Genomic DNA, 17463 nt, shown 5'->3' on the forward strand with positions numbered 1-17463 from the left:
ATTGGGATCATTTGCATATTTGTTATTGATTCTGACATCTTTGCTGGATTTTACCTTTCAGTGGATCTAGGTCCCCCCCCCCCCAGTCCTTCACAGTAGACTCTCTTAGTACTCTCTAGTTTGCCTCAGAGACACAGTCCCCAAGCTGTTCAGTCTTTTTAGTGTCAATGGTATATTGCTTGCTGTCCATCCTCTCTCAGACAATTGATGTCTCATTCAGAGACCGATTAAGACGTGGTGATTTTTTGCCAATCTAATCATTGAACATTCTGCTCTTGTCACTAACAAAAAGAGAATTATTTCTGAAGGATCACTACAAATCTGGCTATTTCCAAAAGGTTTGCAGGTCATGCCTTCATCCCGGGATCCTGGATCTGCTCCATAGTGTTCGCGGCCTGCCGAAAAAGTTTGCGGGCACTAAGTTTTAGCTAAGATTGAACTGGAGAGGCGAGTCGATCATGGAGTCTTCAGTGAAACAGGCAGAATAGGTGGTCCTAGCACTGCCTGCGTCCTTTTGTCATCAGTTTCTAAAATGTCTGCATTCTGGAGTGATGACATCCCTGTGCCGTGTAGTGTGGTCATGTGATTTTTATTTTTGCTTCAGGTTCTGCAAAGGGAAGTGTGAGGATGGAGAGCGGCTTGACGTCAATAATGTGGAGACGGCACTTCCTGTCCACCAGGTAGGTCTGTCTTCAAGTTCTATCAACCACTGAGTGCATGTTCATCATGTGTGCTTCACAAGATTGCCTGCTGTCCTTCCTCAAGGCTATCAAGACCTACCTATTCCATACGATCTAGCCCTTGCTTTCCATTGGCACTGCTGCAAGCGCTGGGACGTCACTTCATCAAGACAGCTGTGCGCTATATAAAATTACCTAACAATAACAAGTGACCATCCTGCCCCCAGTGACTGTATGTGGTACTGCCACTGCACACGTGAAATACAAACCCACATTGTCAAAGGGTGCCTTCCATCCTTGTTTGGTTGAACTCACTCCTAAGACAGTCGTAAAAATCCCAACAGATGGGTGAAATTTGTGTAGGTTTCTAATAAGTAGAACATAAACCCCCTTAAAGCCGTGTCTATCGGTCTGATCTCTGTCATGAGGGTGTCGTTTGGCCACTTCTAAATTTTTTTAGTCAACAGATCTAAGCATTCTGAGACTTGTAGGACTGTGCTGAGGTTGTCCCGTCGAGCAAGAATCCAGGGCCTGATGAAGGGCACCCTCATGACATGGGTCATGTAGATAGGTTTGAATAATCATGGACATCTTACTCTCAGATGACTGTCATCAAGATATTCCGTCACTAAAGCACCACCGTACCCTATGAGCAGTGGTTTACGTGAGCAGGAGCTGTTGGAAATGATGATCCCAACGTTTTTTCTTTTTTTAAGTAGTTCCTATACTTTAAGAAAACAAATCTATTTCTGAGTGGTAATCAGCGAAATAGGCAACAAAGAAACTATTTATCTTCTGGTCGCCAGGGATGTAATGGGTGTAAGTAGAGTGATTTGCAAAGCTAAAGGCTGCTTCAGGGAACCTCCTTTGCAGCAGTTAGCAGCAGTTGCATCCCTATCTCAAACGGATCAAAAGTTACTACAGTGTTGCGTGCAGTGGAATTTGGTCCTCCCCTGCCACATGATTCCAGTGGTTCTGGATATTCCTCATAAGAACCCTGAAAACCCTGCTGCTGGCATTCTGAGGCCTTTTGTTTTATTGATTCTCTGTTTTCCACGTTGTGAGAAGTTGCATTAACCTGCTATTAGCAGCAGTTGCACCCCCCACTTCTGTGTAAGCGTTGGGGCCAAAGAAATATCAGGGGACATTTGGTTATTCAGTGAAAAGGCTCTTTAAATGCAGCTTTCAAGGTGGGCTCCCCTTTGCTGTAAAATGTAATTAATTGTAATCGTTTCAAAACTCAATTTCCCATTTATTTGAGGAAAGGTTGCTTAACTTAAAGTGGTCACATTTATTAAATAAGAAGGATAACAATATGGGTGCAAGCCTCCTTATGGCTATCTTAACACTCCTCAACATTTGTTTATTGCATGAAATGGATAATTAACGGTTTATGAAGACATGGAGTATGTTTTAAACGTAGATTCCTGTGGCATCTCCAACATGTGTTGCTTGCAGTAACTGGCGACCCTCGCCGTGCTGTGCTGGGCTGGGCTGGGCTGGGCTGTGCTGGGCTGTGTTGTACTTGTTGAAGCAGGATGCATCACAGCAGTGTTGTGAGCTTACACCTACAACACACTAACCCCCCCAGGATGGTTCCGGAGAAGAGGGGGTGAAAGTTCACTCCTTTTCTCTTCCCTGTATTTTTAGACGTCTGACTTGCTGCTTGCATTGGTCTGGTAAATAGGTCTATTCCCAGCAGTGTTAATGTTAGCCAATTAGCAGGAGATGCTGGGATTTGCATTAGAAAGGCTATCCCTGCCCTCTCACCTACTGAACTGTTTAACCTGTGATTACCTACAAGGCAACAATTATGGCACAAAGTCAGGAACTTAATTTTATTTTACATTTCACAGCACTACATGTTGGCACCATATTTTATTTTGCATTTCACAGCATTACACAATGGCACCATGACATAGGATACCATGATAATTTTGTTTCAGCCAACTGCATGTTGCATTGTGGGGCTTGTACTTTTGGTTTTAACAGTTTCATTATGGGATCAAAACCTTAGAAGGCAAAATATTGCTGGTTGAAATGCCACAAATGACTGGAGGCGCTATACAAGACCTGGAGCCACTTATCGGCTATAGTATAACATCTTACAAAGTCACCTACTCCATTTCAAAAACTGATTGATTCAAGCGCAAAACTAAAACTAAACTCTGCTGATATAGTTTCAAAAAGTTCATTCTTTTACTCACATCATGCATTAAAACAAGCATTGGCACTGTGGATCACTTCTTTCTTATGTGGAGTGGCAAGTTGTATACCACGCTTCACAACGCAATAAAGTACAACATGGACATCTGCAGCGCAACCTTACTTAACACAAATAATACGTTACGGGTAGGTGGCTGTAGCAGATGGTAGATTCTTTCGCACATACAGCACAGGTACAGCACAGGTAGCTAACGCAGTAAATCGTGAGTGAGAGGCTTTAAAGGAATGTTGTTGTAAAGAAAGTCCAAAACTCCTAAAACTGCCAATAAAACTACCATAAATTCATGTACTCCTGTAGGAGATTGAATGCTCACTTATCTAATGTGTTAGGCTTAATCAGCAGGTTCCATATCTTGCAATGGGAAACATTCTTGAGTGCTATTATCCACTGGCTGTCCAGTCTCCTAATTTGGGCGACGTTATATGACTCATGTCGACATTTATGTGCTCCTGTTTAACACTTTTTTTACTACGTTTTCCCTACCCCATGATTAAAAATGAGGGCTGAGGGGGGCGTGGCTCGAGAGCCGAATAAGATGGCGGCACTGTAGCGGAGCTCCAATTACCGACTCCGCGAAACCCTAATATTCCGAACAACCATCCGATCCTGCCAATGCCCTGATGCTGGTGCTGTGATGAGGATCCCCTCCCCACACCCCCCGGCCTGCTCAGAACGGTGCGGGACCCCTGAAACGACGCTGCCTTGCCGCTACATTCATTTGGGCGAGTGCGGTCGAATTGACGTCTAATGACGCACTATCGAGGCAAGGAGCGGAGGTCGAGTGCGTGGAAGCAGTGCGCGATCCTTGAAGTGGGGGGAGAGGGATGGCGCTCTGGCCCAGTGTGAAGAACTTGTCGAGATTCGGGCTTGGTTGGCTGCGGCCCCGAGCCCCAAAGTCCGGGACTGAGGTTGAGAGAAAGCTAGCAATTCAGCCGGAGGAAAGACCCGCTAATCCCGAGATAGCGCAGTGCACGGGGACGCCGATTGAGGTGTGCCGGTGCGTCCCTTCCCTACATCCTTGGATCCTGTTGGGGTGGCCTGCAGTGGTAGGGCGTGAACTGATAGCCATGCGAAGAGCTGTCAGAAGTGTGGGGCCTCCCGGAGCGCTCTCGGCTGGGGCTGCGTGGTGCTGCTCGTTATTTGTGCGCTGGGTGGCAGCAGCGACAGTGGTGGGCCCTGTGAGGTGTGTTTGGACTCCGTGGCGGACACCGGAGGCCCTGGAGCCACTGTGTGAGCACTGAAGTGGGGTGCCACCCCCATATTTCAACAGAGCCTCTCCATCTGCTTGGAAGCTGAAGCAAGCCCCAATATATATTTACTCAAGAGGGCAGGATTCCAGTGCCCAGCACAAGATACTAGGTGGGGATGCCCGCATGAACTGTGATTGTGGACAAGAGTGAAAGGGCCTAAGATGCGCAGTGGCCGGGAGTCCCATAACAGAAGTGACAACGTTGCTACGTACCTCTCTTGAGGAGGCCCACCACTCGATTCCAGGATTGGCCCATCCGCCGGAGGAGCCAGAATATTGATCTTTAACGTCCACGTGTGGAATGAATAGGCTGGGAAAGTGGTGTGCGTTACCCAGTGTGCTCCAAACAAGAAACATACCAACGAAGGCGTTAACAACAACATTGCCCCCCTGATGAAACCAAAGGGACAATCCGGGGCACAGTCAAACAAAATGGACAAATGCGCCACCCCGAGATCTACGGCACCTGTCTCAGAACAGCACCCAGAGGCTACAGCAAAACCCTCCCTGAGCGCAATAATGGCGGCACTTGCTCATCTCAAAAGCACGATAGAACCCAAATTGGACATAGTAACAGTAGACGTGAACCTCCTACGTGCCGATTTTCATATAATGGCCGACAAAGTGGCTGCCACAGAGACTGAGGTGGTGCATCTACAGACCAGCACGAAAAACCTCGAGAAGCAAGTTCGCACTCTGACGAAACAACAAGAGGTGATGGCGGCTAGACTGGAAGACCAGGAAGGGAGGGCATGAAGGAATAATATTAGGGTGGTGGGAGTCCCAGAAGGAACAGAGGAGCCAAGCGTTGAACTGTTCCTGGAAGATTTAATCCTCAATCAACTGAATCCCCCATGGCTCTCTACACATTTCACGGTATAACGAGCGCACAGGGCGCCCATCCCCAAGCCAAAACCTGGTGCCCCACCTAGAACAATCATAGCAAGGCTCCTAAACTATTGTGATAGAGATGCGATCTTGCAGACAGCCCAAGCTCCGGGAGATTTACACCATGAAAATGTGGAGATACCATTTTCTTCCAGATTTCTCACACTGAGTTCAGTGACAGCGAAGAACATTTGAAGGAGTTAAAAAGAGAACTATGCAGCAAGGACATTAAATACTCTATGCTTTTCCCAGCGAAGTTGAGGGTGGTTGTCGAAGGGAAAACATGGTATTTCAACAACGCAGAGGAAACCTTGGAGTGGCTGGAAGGTTGGTGCACAAAGGGCCGCATCTCCCAGAGTGTATGCCGGCGGGAACCAGCGACAGACTAACAGGCAGGAAAAGCCTCTGGGCCTTACTTAATGGTGGCAGCAATGGTGGCCAAATGAAATATTGCCAGTGTGTGGGGGGCTGCCCTATCACAGAAGGTGAATCAATGGAAGGTTGACCTAGATTGGTGCTGCGCTGCAGAAAACGTTGTGTATGAGGGCAGGGGTTGCCCCAAGAAAAGGGAGAAAGGGTGGCACCACTCTGAGAAATATAGGGGTATGTAGGTTGTAAGGGGAAAGGTGGGTGGGCGGGGGGTTTAGCGTTGGAAGGGAAATGTGCAGCGGCATATGGGTGACTAGTGACATATGATCCGGAATATCTAAGATACCAAAGTTTAAAGAATTGAAAATGTATGATTTATTGTCTTCACCAGTCATTCTTAGTGGTTATTGTACTGTATACTGCATATGATATTTGTTCAATAAAAAGATTCGTTAAAAAATTGTTTTTGAGGGTTGAGCAGCGGACCCTACTGCTCTTTTCCATTAACCTGTTTTGCCGCTTGAATATTGCCCCTGTGGTTCGAGCCATTTCCCCCAGAAATATAGGTATCTCACATCAAATATTATGAAACCATCCCGGTTTCATAGGGCATGTTCGCCAGCCTCAGAAGATGGAAGGACAATAGGCCAGGCCTCAGAACCTGCTATTGTCAAGGTTTGTAAGTGTGAAGCCTGTTTCCCAGGGCGAGTCATTGTACTCACAGCCGCCTGCACTATGAAACAGACCATCAAACAGCCCATGCTGCCAAGTCCCACTCCCAACTGACTGGGTGTGGGCAGCAGAAGTGCATAGGCCTTGAGACCACAAACTATACACCCAACACCAAAGCATCTCCTACCTCGCTGCAAGCACCAGTAGGGCAGTGGTAGTGAACTGGTGACTGCAGAGTTCCATAATTATTTGCATCCCCTTCCATTTGGCATCCTGTCTGGAAAAGCAGTGATGCGGAAAGCATAAGGGAACAGCTCTTGGCCCAGCTTTGACCTCCCGCACTTCTGCTGAGGTTGGTGGGTGACTGCCACTTTATTTACAGCTGAAGTACATACCTTTACATATAGTGTATTTTGGATTGTTTCACTTGAGCAGCTTAGATTATATCACTGCTGTGAGGGCATTGTACAAGAAAATTAACGAACCACACGCTTTCTGCTGTGAAAATTCTTTTAATGACTCGAGGCAAGTCAGTTGCATTGCTTCCTCCTTTATAAACCTTTTTTATAGATGGAGCAACATTTTGTTTTAATAAACCATACACAAGAGAGGTTGTAGTACAGTGTGCACCCTAAATTATTTCAAGGTGCACTCAAATGTGGTCATCGTGGATAAAGCGGCACAGTGGAGAAAAGTAATGACCCAGGGGATAGGCTATTTGGTCAAGCTCGGAACCTGGGATTGGCCAGGGTCTCTGGATCAGGGCCCAGGACCTACTTTTTCCTTGGGGCCAATAAAAGTTTCTGATTGGCCTGGGCATCTTTTGCGAGGGCAATCAGATGATCTTTTGTGTGTTTTTACAAGATTGGACAACAGCAGTGGAAACATCCCACTTCATAGAACAGCTATACGTAGGGCAGAAACAGTGCAAGCATCCCTCATTCAGACGGCAGGTACCACTAGGTTCGCCTTAGCTGAAGCAAGTACAAATCAGGCACCAGCAGTTCAAGTTTTATTTCCTCTAAGAATAGGGACAGCATAGCAGTAGCTAAGCAAGGTCCCCTCTCTCATGGAAGGCAATAGATACCATCTTTAATTATCTCAGAACAGATCCAGCATCGCAGAACTGTACAAGCTTGCATCACTCACAGAATATGAAAGGTTAAGAAATGAGTGACATAGGTCATAGACAGATGTCTGCAACAGGTGATGTATAAACATAGAAGAATGCTACCTGTGTAGCTGCCCTCTGTATGCACACAAAAATTACTTAATAAACATAATTGTTGCCAGTTAACAGTCCAAATAATGAGGATCTCTGGTAACCATGGACAAGTGTCGGATCGTCACACCTGAACCCTTAGCACATGCATAATAACTGAGCAAAGCCTGCACACAATGCTGAATTTCAAACAGGCGTAAAAAAAGATAAATCATTTTTGTAAAACAGGGCATTTATACATTCACTGAAAATACCAAAGGTTACAGGGATGTTATAGTTGGGAAATAGATTTTTTTTAAACTTAGAAATTCCCTGAAAAAAACAAAGGTTACAGGGACTTTATTGATAGGTTCAGATTTTACGCTCACAAAATCGTAGAAATTAGGCAATTTGTTCTCTCAAGTAACTGTAACTCACGCCCGAGTGTCTGTGTTGTTTGGTGGAGGTAGAGTTGTCTGTGTCTTGGTTGTGCAAGTATATCTAATGATTTGTTTCTGGTGCTTGAGAGAGATTGAGTGTATTCTGAGAGTGCATGGATGCTAATATAAAGGAGCTTGGAGGAGTGTGAGCATCGGTTGGCTGTGAGTGTTCCTGTCTGTTTTGTGGGTGATGACCTGTGATGGTAACTGGAGCTAATTAGAGCGTGTGAGTGAGCGTAAATTGCACTCTGAGAATTGTATGAGTGTCTGAGGATATTCAGCGGTGTGTGGGTGTGATGTGGGAAAGAGTGCTTGAGGTGGGCCGGTACTGAAAGTTCCTGGTAGAGTTGTGAGGGTGTGTGGTATGCTCTGTGTGCGTGCTTGGTGGTATTAGAGTTTGATTGTTTATAGGCACTCCTGAGAGAACCTGGGTGGCATTATGAGTGTGCCTCGTGGAGTGTGTATCTTGTGGGGGCTTTGTGAGTGTTTAAGAGTATTGTGACAGTGTCTGATGTGTTCAGCGAGAGGGTGGGTCATGCAAGGGAATCCAAGAGCATGTTGAGGTTGCATTGGTGTAGTGTCTAAAGGTGTGTTGAGGGTTTATTCCTTTTTTGTTGTCTTTTTCATGAACCCAACCAGTAGCGGTACTCGTTGAAAGTGGCTCACACTAAACCCAGTGAACAGTGATCAGGTGACCTGTTCCTCTTCCAACCCGGCCTTTGACGGCCAGGTATTTGTTTTCTTTAGCATGCTGAGAGGAAGGTGCTGCAGCACTGATGTCCTTCACATGGCACCATTATTAGGATATTGGTCTTGTGTGCTTTTGTGGGACTGTAAGGATGCCTGAGGTTGGTTTGAGGGTGGTTGGCGTGTTGTGAGCTACCATCTCAGACTAGTATTTGCCTCCCTCATTTTTGGAGGGAGTGGTGTGATCTGAAGTCCATGCTGTGACAGGAAAGTCTGGCAAAAAGGCAACTGGTGTTATCACACAGGTGAGCTTTTCTGATCTTGTGCCTGTCCCCATCAGCCTCTGCCTCCCTTTTTGCAGATTCAAGTAAACATAAAGATGTGTTCCCTAGTCCATGGTAAATGTCTGAGGACTTGTATGCTTTCAATTTGTAAATCTTTCATGAGCAATTTCCAGATGAGACAACTGGCACCTTTTCTTAAAGTATCTGATTTTATGTTTAAAAAAAACCAAGAAATTCACTGAAAAACAAAGGTTAAAGTAAACTTCTAGTTGGGTGAATATGTCAATTGCAACATTAACGTTTTGAACTAAAAAAAAACACAAACTACAAAACATCGGACACACTACTTGTCACAAATGTAATCTGTGTGATAAGTAGTGTGTCCAAAGTTTTGTAACGTTTGTTGTTTATATGATGTGTTTAAAGGGAATATGAACACCAATCACATTTATGGCTTTTGAAAAAGACTGTTCCGGTCGAAATGCATCAACCTTTGGATTAAACTTTTCACAGCAACATTATTTGGCAGTGCGAGTATTCTTACTTTGCTTCAGCTGACCACAGTGTTTTCTGATATATAGTCCAGTGGAAGGCAGGAGCCGAAACGCGTAGACCGTCCGTTTGATGCACTTTCTTTTTTGCACTGGTGTGTAAATAAAAAACGCAGAAAACTATCTGTTGCTGTGCCGTGTCTTTGGTCTACTAAACGTAGGAAGAAGAAGCTGTGGCAATATATATATATATATATATATATATCCACAGAATCCTCTCGTTCCGAACAAGGATGACAAGCAACACCATCAGGTACTTTAGAAGGTTGTTTATTTGGGCATAAACAAACGACGCGTTTCGAGCTCACGGGCTCTTGGTCACATATATATATTCCCCTCTGGCCTCCACTCTTTCTTTCCGAGGGAAGTGTTTTTTTCATATTTTCCGCGCCAAGCCAAGAGCACGGTACGGATGGCCCTGCTGACAAAGTGACCCAGACAAGACTTGCAACGCACTGCCCGCAGTGAACATTTTGCTCGAGGGATCGAGAAATCTGGTGTCCGCCAAAGTGACAGGGAGAGTAGTGCAGTGGGTGGTATTTTACCCCCGTCAGGACGTTGTGTGGCTACTCGGCTGTCCCCTCACATGGTTTTTCCCGTCTGTTTGGCCCAGCAGCCCGAGGGGACCCGAGGAGGCACTTTGTGACTTGGGTGCATCAAAAGGAGTGGAACCATTTCAATCTGCAAAGGACATTGGAGCAGATCCTATCAGTTGTTTGCCCCCCACACCACCGGCCCAGCAGCATGATCATGTTGCATGCTGGGAGTAGGAGTTCACTCATTCTCACGTGATCTCCAACGGGTAAGTTAACTCTACTAGGGGAGGAGTCCAGTGTCGCCCGCAGTATTTAGCGAAGCAGGATTGATGGATCTATTGCAAGACTTTCTGTTGGTGCAGGGCACTGAAGAAGGCAAAAGACAAGCCGAAATGCATTTGCCGCCATCAACTTGAGCATCTGTGCAATAAAGAGCTTCCAAAGGATTCCCCTCTGGCTTCCGCTCTTTCTTTCCGAGGGAAGTGGTGGTTAAGTGGATATATATATATATATATATATATATATATATATATATATATATATATATATATATATATATATATATATATATATATATATATATATATATATATATATATATATATATATCGAACAAATGCAACCTCCCGAGCTCCGACCACAGCGACCCAGGAAATCACGCGGATCCAGTAAGTATAAGCACAGTTTTTTATTCAAAAGCTGAACCAAGCAATCTGACGCGTTTCGGGCATCCGCCCTTGCTCACAGACAGTCAGAGTTGGTAATGCATGCGTTTTAAATAGTAACCACTGAGCAGTGAAAAAAGTGCATTTTTTTTTCTCTTTTTTTCTTTTTTTCATCATACACCTCGTGATAATAAACAGAGAGGACAAACTACTAGTGAAGGATAGCCTAGTCTGTTTTCCAAACAATATCAAAATGGCAACAGTTCGAAAAATTCATTAACAGGTTAAAATCCATATGTTAAATTGACAAAGATAATAACCCATGATATAAAAGTAAAAAAGATTTAGAAAACTTTTTTCTATATACAGCATAAAATGCAAATACCAAAAGATTGTATATAACAAATATTCATATATACAGATAGCCCTCGCCTATATTTGATGTTGATAGTGCAAATTAGCATTTTAAAGTGCAACGTGCATTAAAATTATTAGTTGTTGTTATAACAGATGCAATTAAAAACCAGCAATGATATTAATGGTTATGTGCAAAATATGCTTAAATGTAAACAATATAATGTTACATCTGTAACTATCAAAGTGCAAAACAGCATCATAAGTAAACATATGACTGTAGCAGCATGGTTGTAAGGCATGGGCTATTTGGCATCTAATCATGGGAATATCGTAGTCAAAAAACGAACTGTTGAAAGAACATATTTCTATATGGATTACAGAAAAAAACTTTTATGTCTATGTCCTCGAATGAGTGTACCCAAAAAGAAAAATGCAAATACCTGAATGATCAATCACCGTGAAATTGTAAATAAATAATACGTGCAACAACCCAACAGGGAGACAAATTGTTTGGACACGTGGAGAGGGGGCGGGGGAATGAGCCAACTAAACCCCACCACCCAAAGTAATCCAAAGCGTAGTGGACAAAACAGGGCTTAAGTTACAGAAACACATGTAGGTCTTCCGTATTGTTAAGACCATTCGGGGATCTACTGTCTAGTTCAAGAATGAAATGAGATTCCATTCTTCTCAGCATCTTGACCCTATCCCCGCCTCTTCTAGGTTTATCTATTGCGGAGATGACAAAATATGAGAGGCACTCCAAATTGTTATTATGCATTGCCTTGAAGTGCCTGGCTACAGGGTAGGCTGGGTCGTTGTTGACAATGGCACGTAGATGCTGGAGGATCCTAACGTGTACTGGTTGTCGTGTGCTACCGACATACCTGAGTCCACATGTGCAGGTTAAAACATATATGGCAAATTCAGTCTTAGTTGTATTGGCCCTTGATTTGAATAGGGTTCGGACTGAATGGCGTGTTGTATTGCCGAGTACTTTTGCCAAATTTACAAGCCCTGCAGGAGGTGCAGCGTATAAAGCCAGATCTGGTTTTCAGCCATTCCTGCTTTTTTCTTAATTCAGGAAATTCATGGCAGACGTGGGATCTGAGAGAGGGACCCTTCCTAAAGGTGACAATGGGAACTTCTGCTAGTTGGGGTTTGAGTACAGGATCTGTAGCAAGGACTGGCCATCTTTTAGATAGAATAGATTTTATTTGCCTTGCCTGTCTGCTGTATGGTGTGAGGAACCTAGGGTTCGTGGTATCCTCATCTGAAGTGCAAGATGTGTTAGCACTTCTGTTGGTTTCAAGTAAGGAAGCACGGGATCTAGTCTTGGCTTTAGCCATGGCTGTTGTAAGGACTGATTCACGGTACCCCCTCGCACGAAACCTCGCCAAAGCTTCATTGGTGCAAGATACCAAATCAGAGTCTGTACTGCAGATTCTCTTAATTCTCAGTAGTTCACCTAGGGGAATGTTATCTACCACATGGCGCGGATGTGCACTGCTGGCGTGCAAAATACTGTTGCCAGCAGTACTTTTACGATGTAATTTAGTAGTAAACCGGCCATTGTGGATCTGGATTTTAACATCCAGGAATTCTGCCTCACATTCACTGATAGAGCTAGTGAATTTCAGATTTTCATTATTCACATTGATAGAATCAATGAACAGTTGTGCACTGTGTTTGTCACCCTGCCATAACAAAAAAACGTCGTCAATGTAACGGAGCCAAAGTAAAACATGATCAGAATAAATTTGAGCATGTTGCCGTCTGAGGACATGTTCCTCCCACCAGCCCACGTGCAAGCACGCGTAGCTGGGAGAGAAACATGCCCCCATTGCGACCCCACGTCTTTGCAGATATAGATCACTCCCAAAAAGAAAGAAGTTATTGTTGAGACACCAGGATGTTAGCTCGATCAATACTTTGTTGTGTTGGTAACAATTTATAGGTCTTTTACCAAGAAAATACTCTAGGGCTTTGATACCACACAAATGTTCTATACTTGTATAGAGCGACTCTATGTCCAAAGTGATCATGAGCATTTGTTCAGTCCACTGGATGTTTTGGATTTTGGCCAGGAAATCACCAGTGTCTCTAACATATGTGGGTAATTCTTGGACCAGGTTTTGCAGGAAGTAATCAATGTATTCAGTGACATGTTCAGCCACTCCTGCAATGGCCGAAATGATTGGTCGGCCTGGCACTGGTCTTGATAGTTTATGTATCTTGGGGAGTAAATAAAGTTTGGGCAATACAGGAAATTCGACGTGGAGGAATTCAAATTCTTGTGAGGAAATCATACCTTCCCTTTTATGTTTGAAAAGTAGTTTCTTGAGTGATTCCCTTGAAGTTTCAAAGTGTTTCATATTGGTGATCGAATAGCAAGTATCATCACCAAGCTGTCGTTTTGCCTCCTTGATATATTCCTCTTGGGGCCAGATGACCACATTGCCCCCCTTGTCGGCCATGGTCACTATAATATTGTGATCATTGCTTAGTTTTTTTACCAAAGCATGATAGTCCATTTCCTGTTTGCTTCTATATCGCTTTTTATGCTTTATCTGATGATGCAGTCGCTTAAGATCCTCTATTACCAAGTCCTGAAACACATCAATAGAGTCTCTGGGCATGGTAGGGTTGAATTTAGACGTAGGTTTGAAAGGACTGGTGTTGGCTCCAATTTGGGGAATGTCAGCTGCCCTCAATTCATCCTGTGTGGATGCAAGTTCATCAGTGAGAGCGTCATTGCCCAAAAGGTTTAGTACAGTGAGTGCTGTTCGAGTGTCACTAGCTGGAAGCATAGGCATATTGGGAAGAACAGTAATGGTCGTTGCAGGTAGAATTAATAACACAAGAAGGGGCCAAAGCCCCTCGGGAGCCTCCGTGGGCCTGGGGCCTGCTACTCCTCGGCAAGGTGGGGGATGCTGCGTGCGCTCTGGGCAGGGGGCGAAGGAGATTCGGGTGCCAGATTGCGCGTGGTCATATCCCGGCTGGCATGGGTCTTGACTCTTGCACCTTTAAACTTTGAGTTTCACTTCAAATGGACATGGAATGTTTTGTCCATCAGGGTGAAGGCACTGCACTGCATGTACTTAATAAGACTGCTCACATGCATCTCCATGCCTAGCCTTCTTTTAAGCATGGCTGTGTGCCGTGTGCAATCACTGCTCTGGACATCTGTCGGTGCATTTTTAGTATTAGTTCAGTCTCTCTGTGTGCATTGCCTTATGTAGATACGCGCGGGTGTGTTCAGAGCTGCGTTGTTATATCTGTGTGCATCTCCACTTGGGATCTCTGTGTCTGTACTCTGTGTGTATGTAACACACCCTTTGGCTTCACCTGATTATCTACCACTTAGTATACCTGACAGACTCACCGAAGGCCTGGGTGGCCTGCTGCAGCTTCAGAGGCAGGCAGGCACCAGCGCCAAGCGGGCAGCCGAAGAGAGGGCAAGGCCGGCTACCCTGGCAGCGGAGCAATAATTAAATTATGGCCTGGGGTTCTGCACTGTGACCGTGACGGTCTCTTTCTGTAGAAACTGTGGCTGGTGGCTGGGGCCTGGGTGGGATGCCAACCTCACAAGCCTGACGCGCACTTTTAATTGCGCTTCTGCGCATGACAATCGTCACCAGCCCCACCCTGAAGACGAGCACTTGCACAGACATCTGCGCGCGCGGGGTGCGCCAAGCACCATCTATACTACTAAATTAAAGAGAGAACTTTGAACCTTTGAGGCGGGTAAACTCTGGAACCACAGCGCCAATCCAAGGGTCTGCAGATGGACATAGGCTATATAAACAAAAAATATACGTAGTTTAAAACATTTCCGGAAAAAAAGTAGTCCCTTGGAAGTAGCGCCGGCCGCGACGTGCGTGTTGACATCAGGAGCGCGGGGAGGAGCGGCCTACAGGAGTGCGAAGAGGAGCGGTGGACAGGCGGGGAGGAGCGGTGGACAGGCGGGGAGGAGCGGTGGACAGGCGGGGAGGAGCGGTGGACAGGTGGGGAGGAGCTGCGGACAGGTGGGGAGGAGTGGTGAGGAGGAGCGGCGGACAGGCGGGGAGGAGCGGTGAACTCAGGAGCGCGGGGAGGAGCGGCGGCTGAGGTAGGTGAAGCGGCCGCGGGTGCGCTCCGGGGGACCCACGGACAATGTCGGGGCGGTCGGGGGCCCTGAAGCCTGATTGCTCCCGAACAACGTCGGGACGGGCTGCTAGTGTGTGTATATATATATATATATATATATATATATATATATATATATTCCCCCCCCCCCACTGATTGCTCCGGGGAAATCGCACTCCAGGGTCCGTGTGACAAACATTTATTGGCGACGCGTTTCGACCAGGCGGTCTTTTTTGTTATATATGTATTAAGGTCTTTTCACTACTCATTGAATGCAGCTTGTTGTGCCTGGCTGAGGTTTGTTGGGACAAGGTAAAGTTAAAGGGTCTGCATGCTGCTTGGACCTGGTGTGGTTTTTTCTGTGCCTTTTCCATTGTGCATCGAACACACATAGCTGCTCCGGTCATTGGCATCGAACACACATAACTGCTCCTGTCACTTGGGTCCATGAATAATTGGGTAAACCTGGCTCCCATGAATTGCAGTTTTCGCATCGCCATCACCTGTGTGTTCAGTAAGTCCAAAAGACAAGATAATGCAGAACACGAAAAAAATTGTGATTGTGGAGAGAGAGAGCTGGAGAGAGAGAGAGAGAAAGATAAAATGTCTGAAAAGTATAAAAGAAGAAGAAGAATAAAAACAATGACTCGAAAAGGGGGGAACGAGATTCAAAGCCAGTGCGGGGCGTGGACTGAGCTACAAAAATGAGCGAGAGAAAAGGGGAACTAAAGTTCAATAAACACACCTGCGTTGAGGTCAAAGGAAAGAGGGAATGCAGAACGTAGTCAACAGAGCTAGACAAACAGAACAAAATACAACAGCAAAACAATGAAAATAAATTAGCAAATCAAAACAAGGAGCATCGATAATAGAAACGGGGAAATAAATCCCTCGACTTTCCGTTTTAATTATGCATCTACCGCAATGATTTGTGTGACACAAGTTTCTGTGATAGTGAGATAGCTCAGGGGGCTAATGCACCTATTGAATTCTGTGTTACTTGTATATCACGGTTTTTACCAGTAAATAGTTCCCACATTCACTCACATGATTATCCAGCACTTTCGCACAAGATACACCATCACACTCTTACTCCCTAGCACCCCTGTATCACAACCTGAAAGAGGCAGCCCTGCATTCAAAGTCCAGCTTCCCCAAGACCATTTATTGCAGACATGTTTCTGCTCACCATGGTAATTAGCGTAATGTGCTTTGGCAGCTGGAATGCTCCAGGGGCGTCTTGTAAAAGTCTGTAATAATATTAGGACATGTATTACAAAGACCAGAAAACTACCCCTGCAGTGTGCAGAAGAAAATGAGCATTAATAACCACAATCCCCTGTTCATAACCCAAACCTTTAGAAAATTAATTTTATCCAAGTAGACAGAGAGAATATTAACTTTTATTGAGACAAAGGCTTTTTAGACTAATGATTCTAAGCTTCTTATGAAGTTAGATTTGAGTTACAGTAATACAATAGGTCAGTGGTTCCCAAACTTTTGACTCCTGCGAGCCCCATTGAGTCACCACTGGACCCCCACGCAATTTATAGGATTTAAAATTCAAACATTAAAACAGTAATTCCAAAAAAATAAACACACGTGTGCACACAAAACAAATACTCGGATTAGTAAGTATTTTAGGGGAATATTTACAAGCCCCTATCACCATGAGAATGTCACTTTTTGCAATGTTCCCATGGCGGCAGGGGCTTCGCTTTATTTACAAGGCAGCGTTAAGCCACTTAACCAGGCTTAACGCTGGCTTGTAAATAACACCCCCTTTCACCCAATGCTTAGCGTGAAAGGGGTAGGCGATGGGTGTTGTGGTGGGCGTTCCACCGCAACACCCATTGATTTTGACACTGCCCTCCTATTAACAAGGGCAGCGTAAATAGGAGGCAGCGACAAAATTAAGACCAGGGAAAACCTGGTCTCAACTTGGCGAAACGTGGAGAAATGCTTTTATTATCTTAGTTTTTGCCAAACGCCTTTGATTGTTTATGTTCAGGAAGTTGACCCTTCCTGCACATAAACAATCTTTTAAAAAAATGACATTTTGTACCTTCCATGTGTGCTGCATTAAGCAGCACATATAAAGTGACAAAACAGCATTTCCAAATTGTTTATGTGCAGGAAGGGGGACCTTACTGTACATAAACAATCTTCCCCTGCACGCAGACACCCTTGCACTACTGTGCAAGGGTGCCTGCGTTGGCACCACAAAGTTAAGTTTAGCCTGAGCGTAGGGGAAACACAGGGCTGCATCATATTCTTGTGAATATAGGTGCAGAGCTGCGTTTCTGAAGTGGCGGAGCATGTCGTTAAGCAAATAGGCTAACGATTCTCTCTGCCACTACTGTAGAATTTTATATTGAAAGAATTCGGAAAAAATGAAGATAATTGATGGGAAGGTTGGTGCGGCATCTCAGTGTCTAACTTTTAAATGGTTGGTTTTATTTCTCAGTAGGAGGCTCCTGTTCCTGCCAGGGCCAGACTGGAAACCCAAAGCAGCCCTGGCAAATGTTT

At 45.0% G+C, this 17463-nt stretch overlaps 1 protein-coding gene across 4 annotated transcripts in view; it reads left to right on the forward strand.

Moving 5' to 3' along the window:
* Positions 1-17463, forward strand: part of CTIF (cap binding complex dependent translation initiation factor) — an 856085-nt gene that overhangs the window by 231769 nt on the left and 606853 nt on the right. For all 4 annotated transcript variants that reach the window (XM_086960364.1, XM_086960366.1, XM_086960367.1 and 1 more), the window contains one exon: positions 605-680. In XM_086960364.1, the coding sequence (XP_086816490.1) occupies positions 605-680 (76 nt within the window). The remainder of the gene's footprint in view (positions 1-604; positions 681-17463) is intronic.

The sequence above is a fragment of the Lissotriton vulgaris genome, chromosome 3_1 (genome assembly GCF_964263255.1).
Source record: "Lissotriton vulgaris chromosome 3_1, aLisVul1.2, whole genome shotgun sequence".
In the NCBI taxonomy this organism is placed as follows: Eukaryota; Metazoa; Chordata; class Amphibia; order Caudata; family Salamandridae; genus Lissotriton; species Lissotriton vulgaris.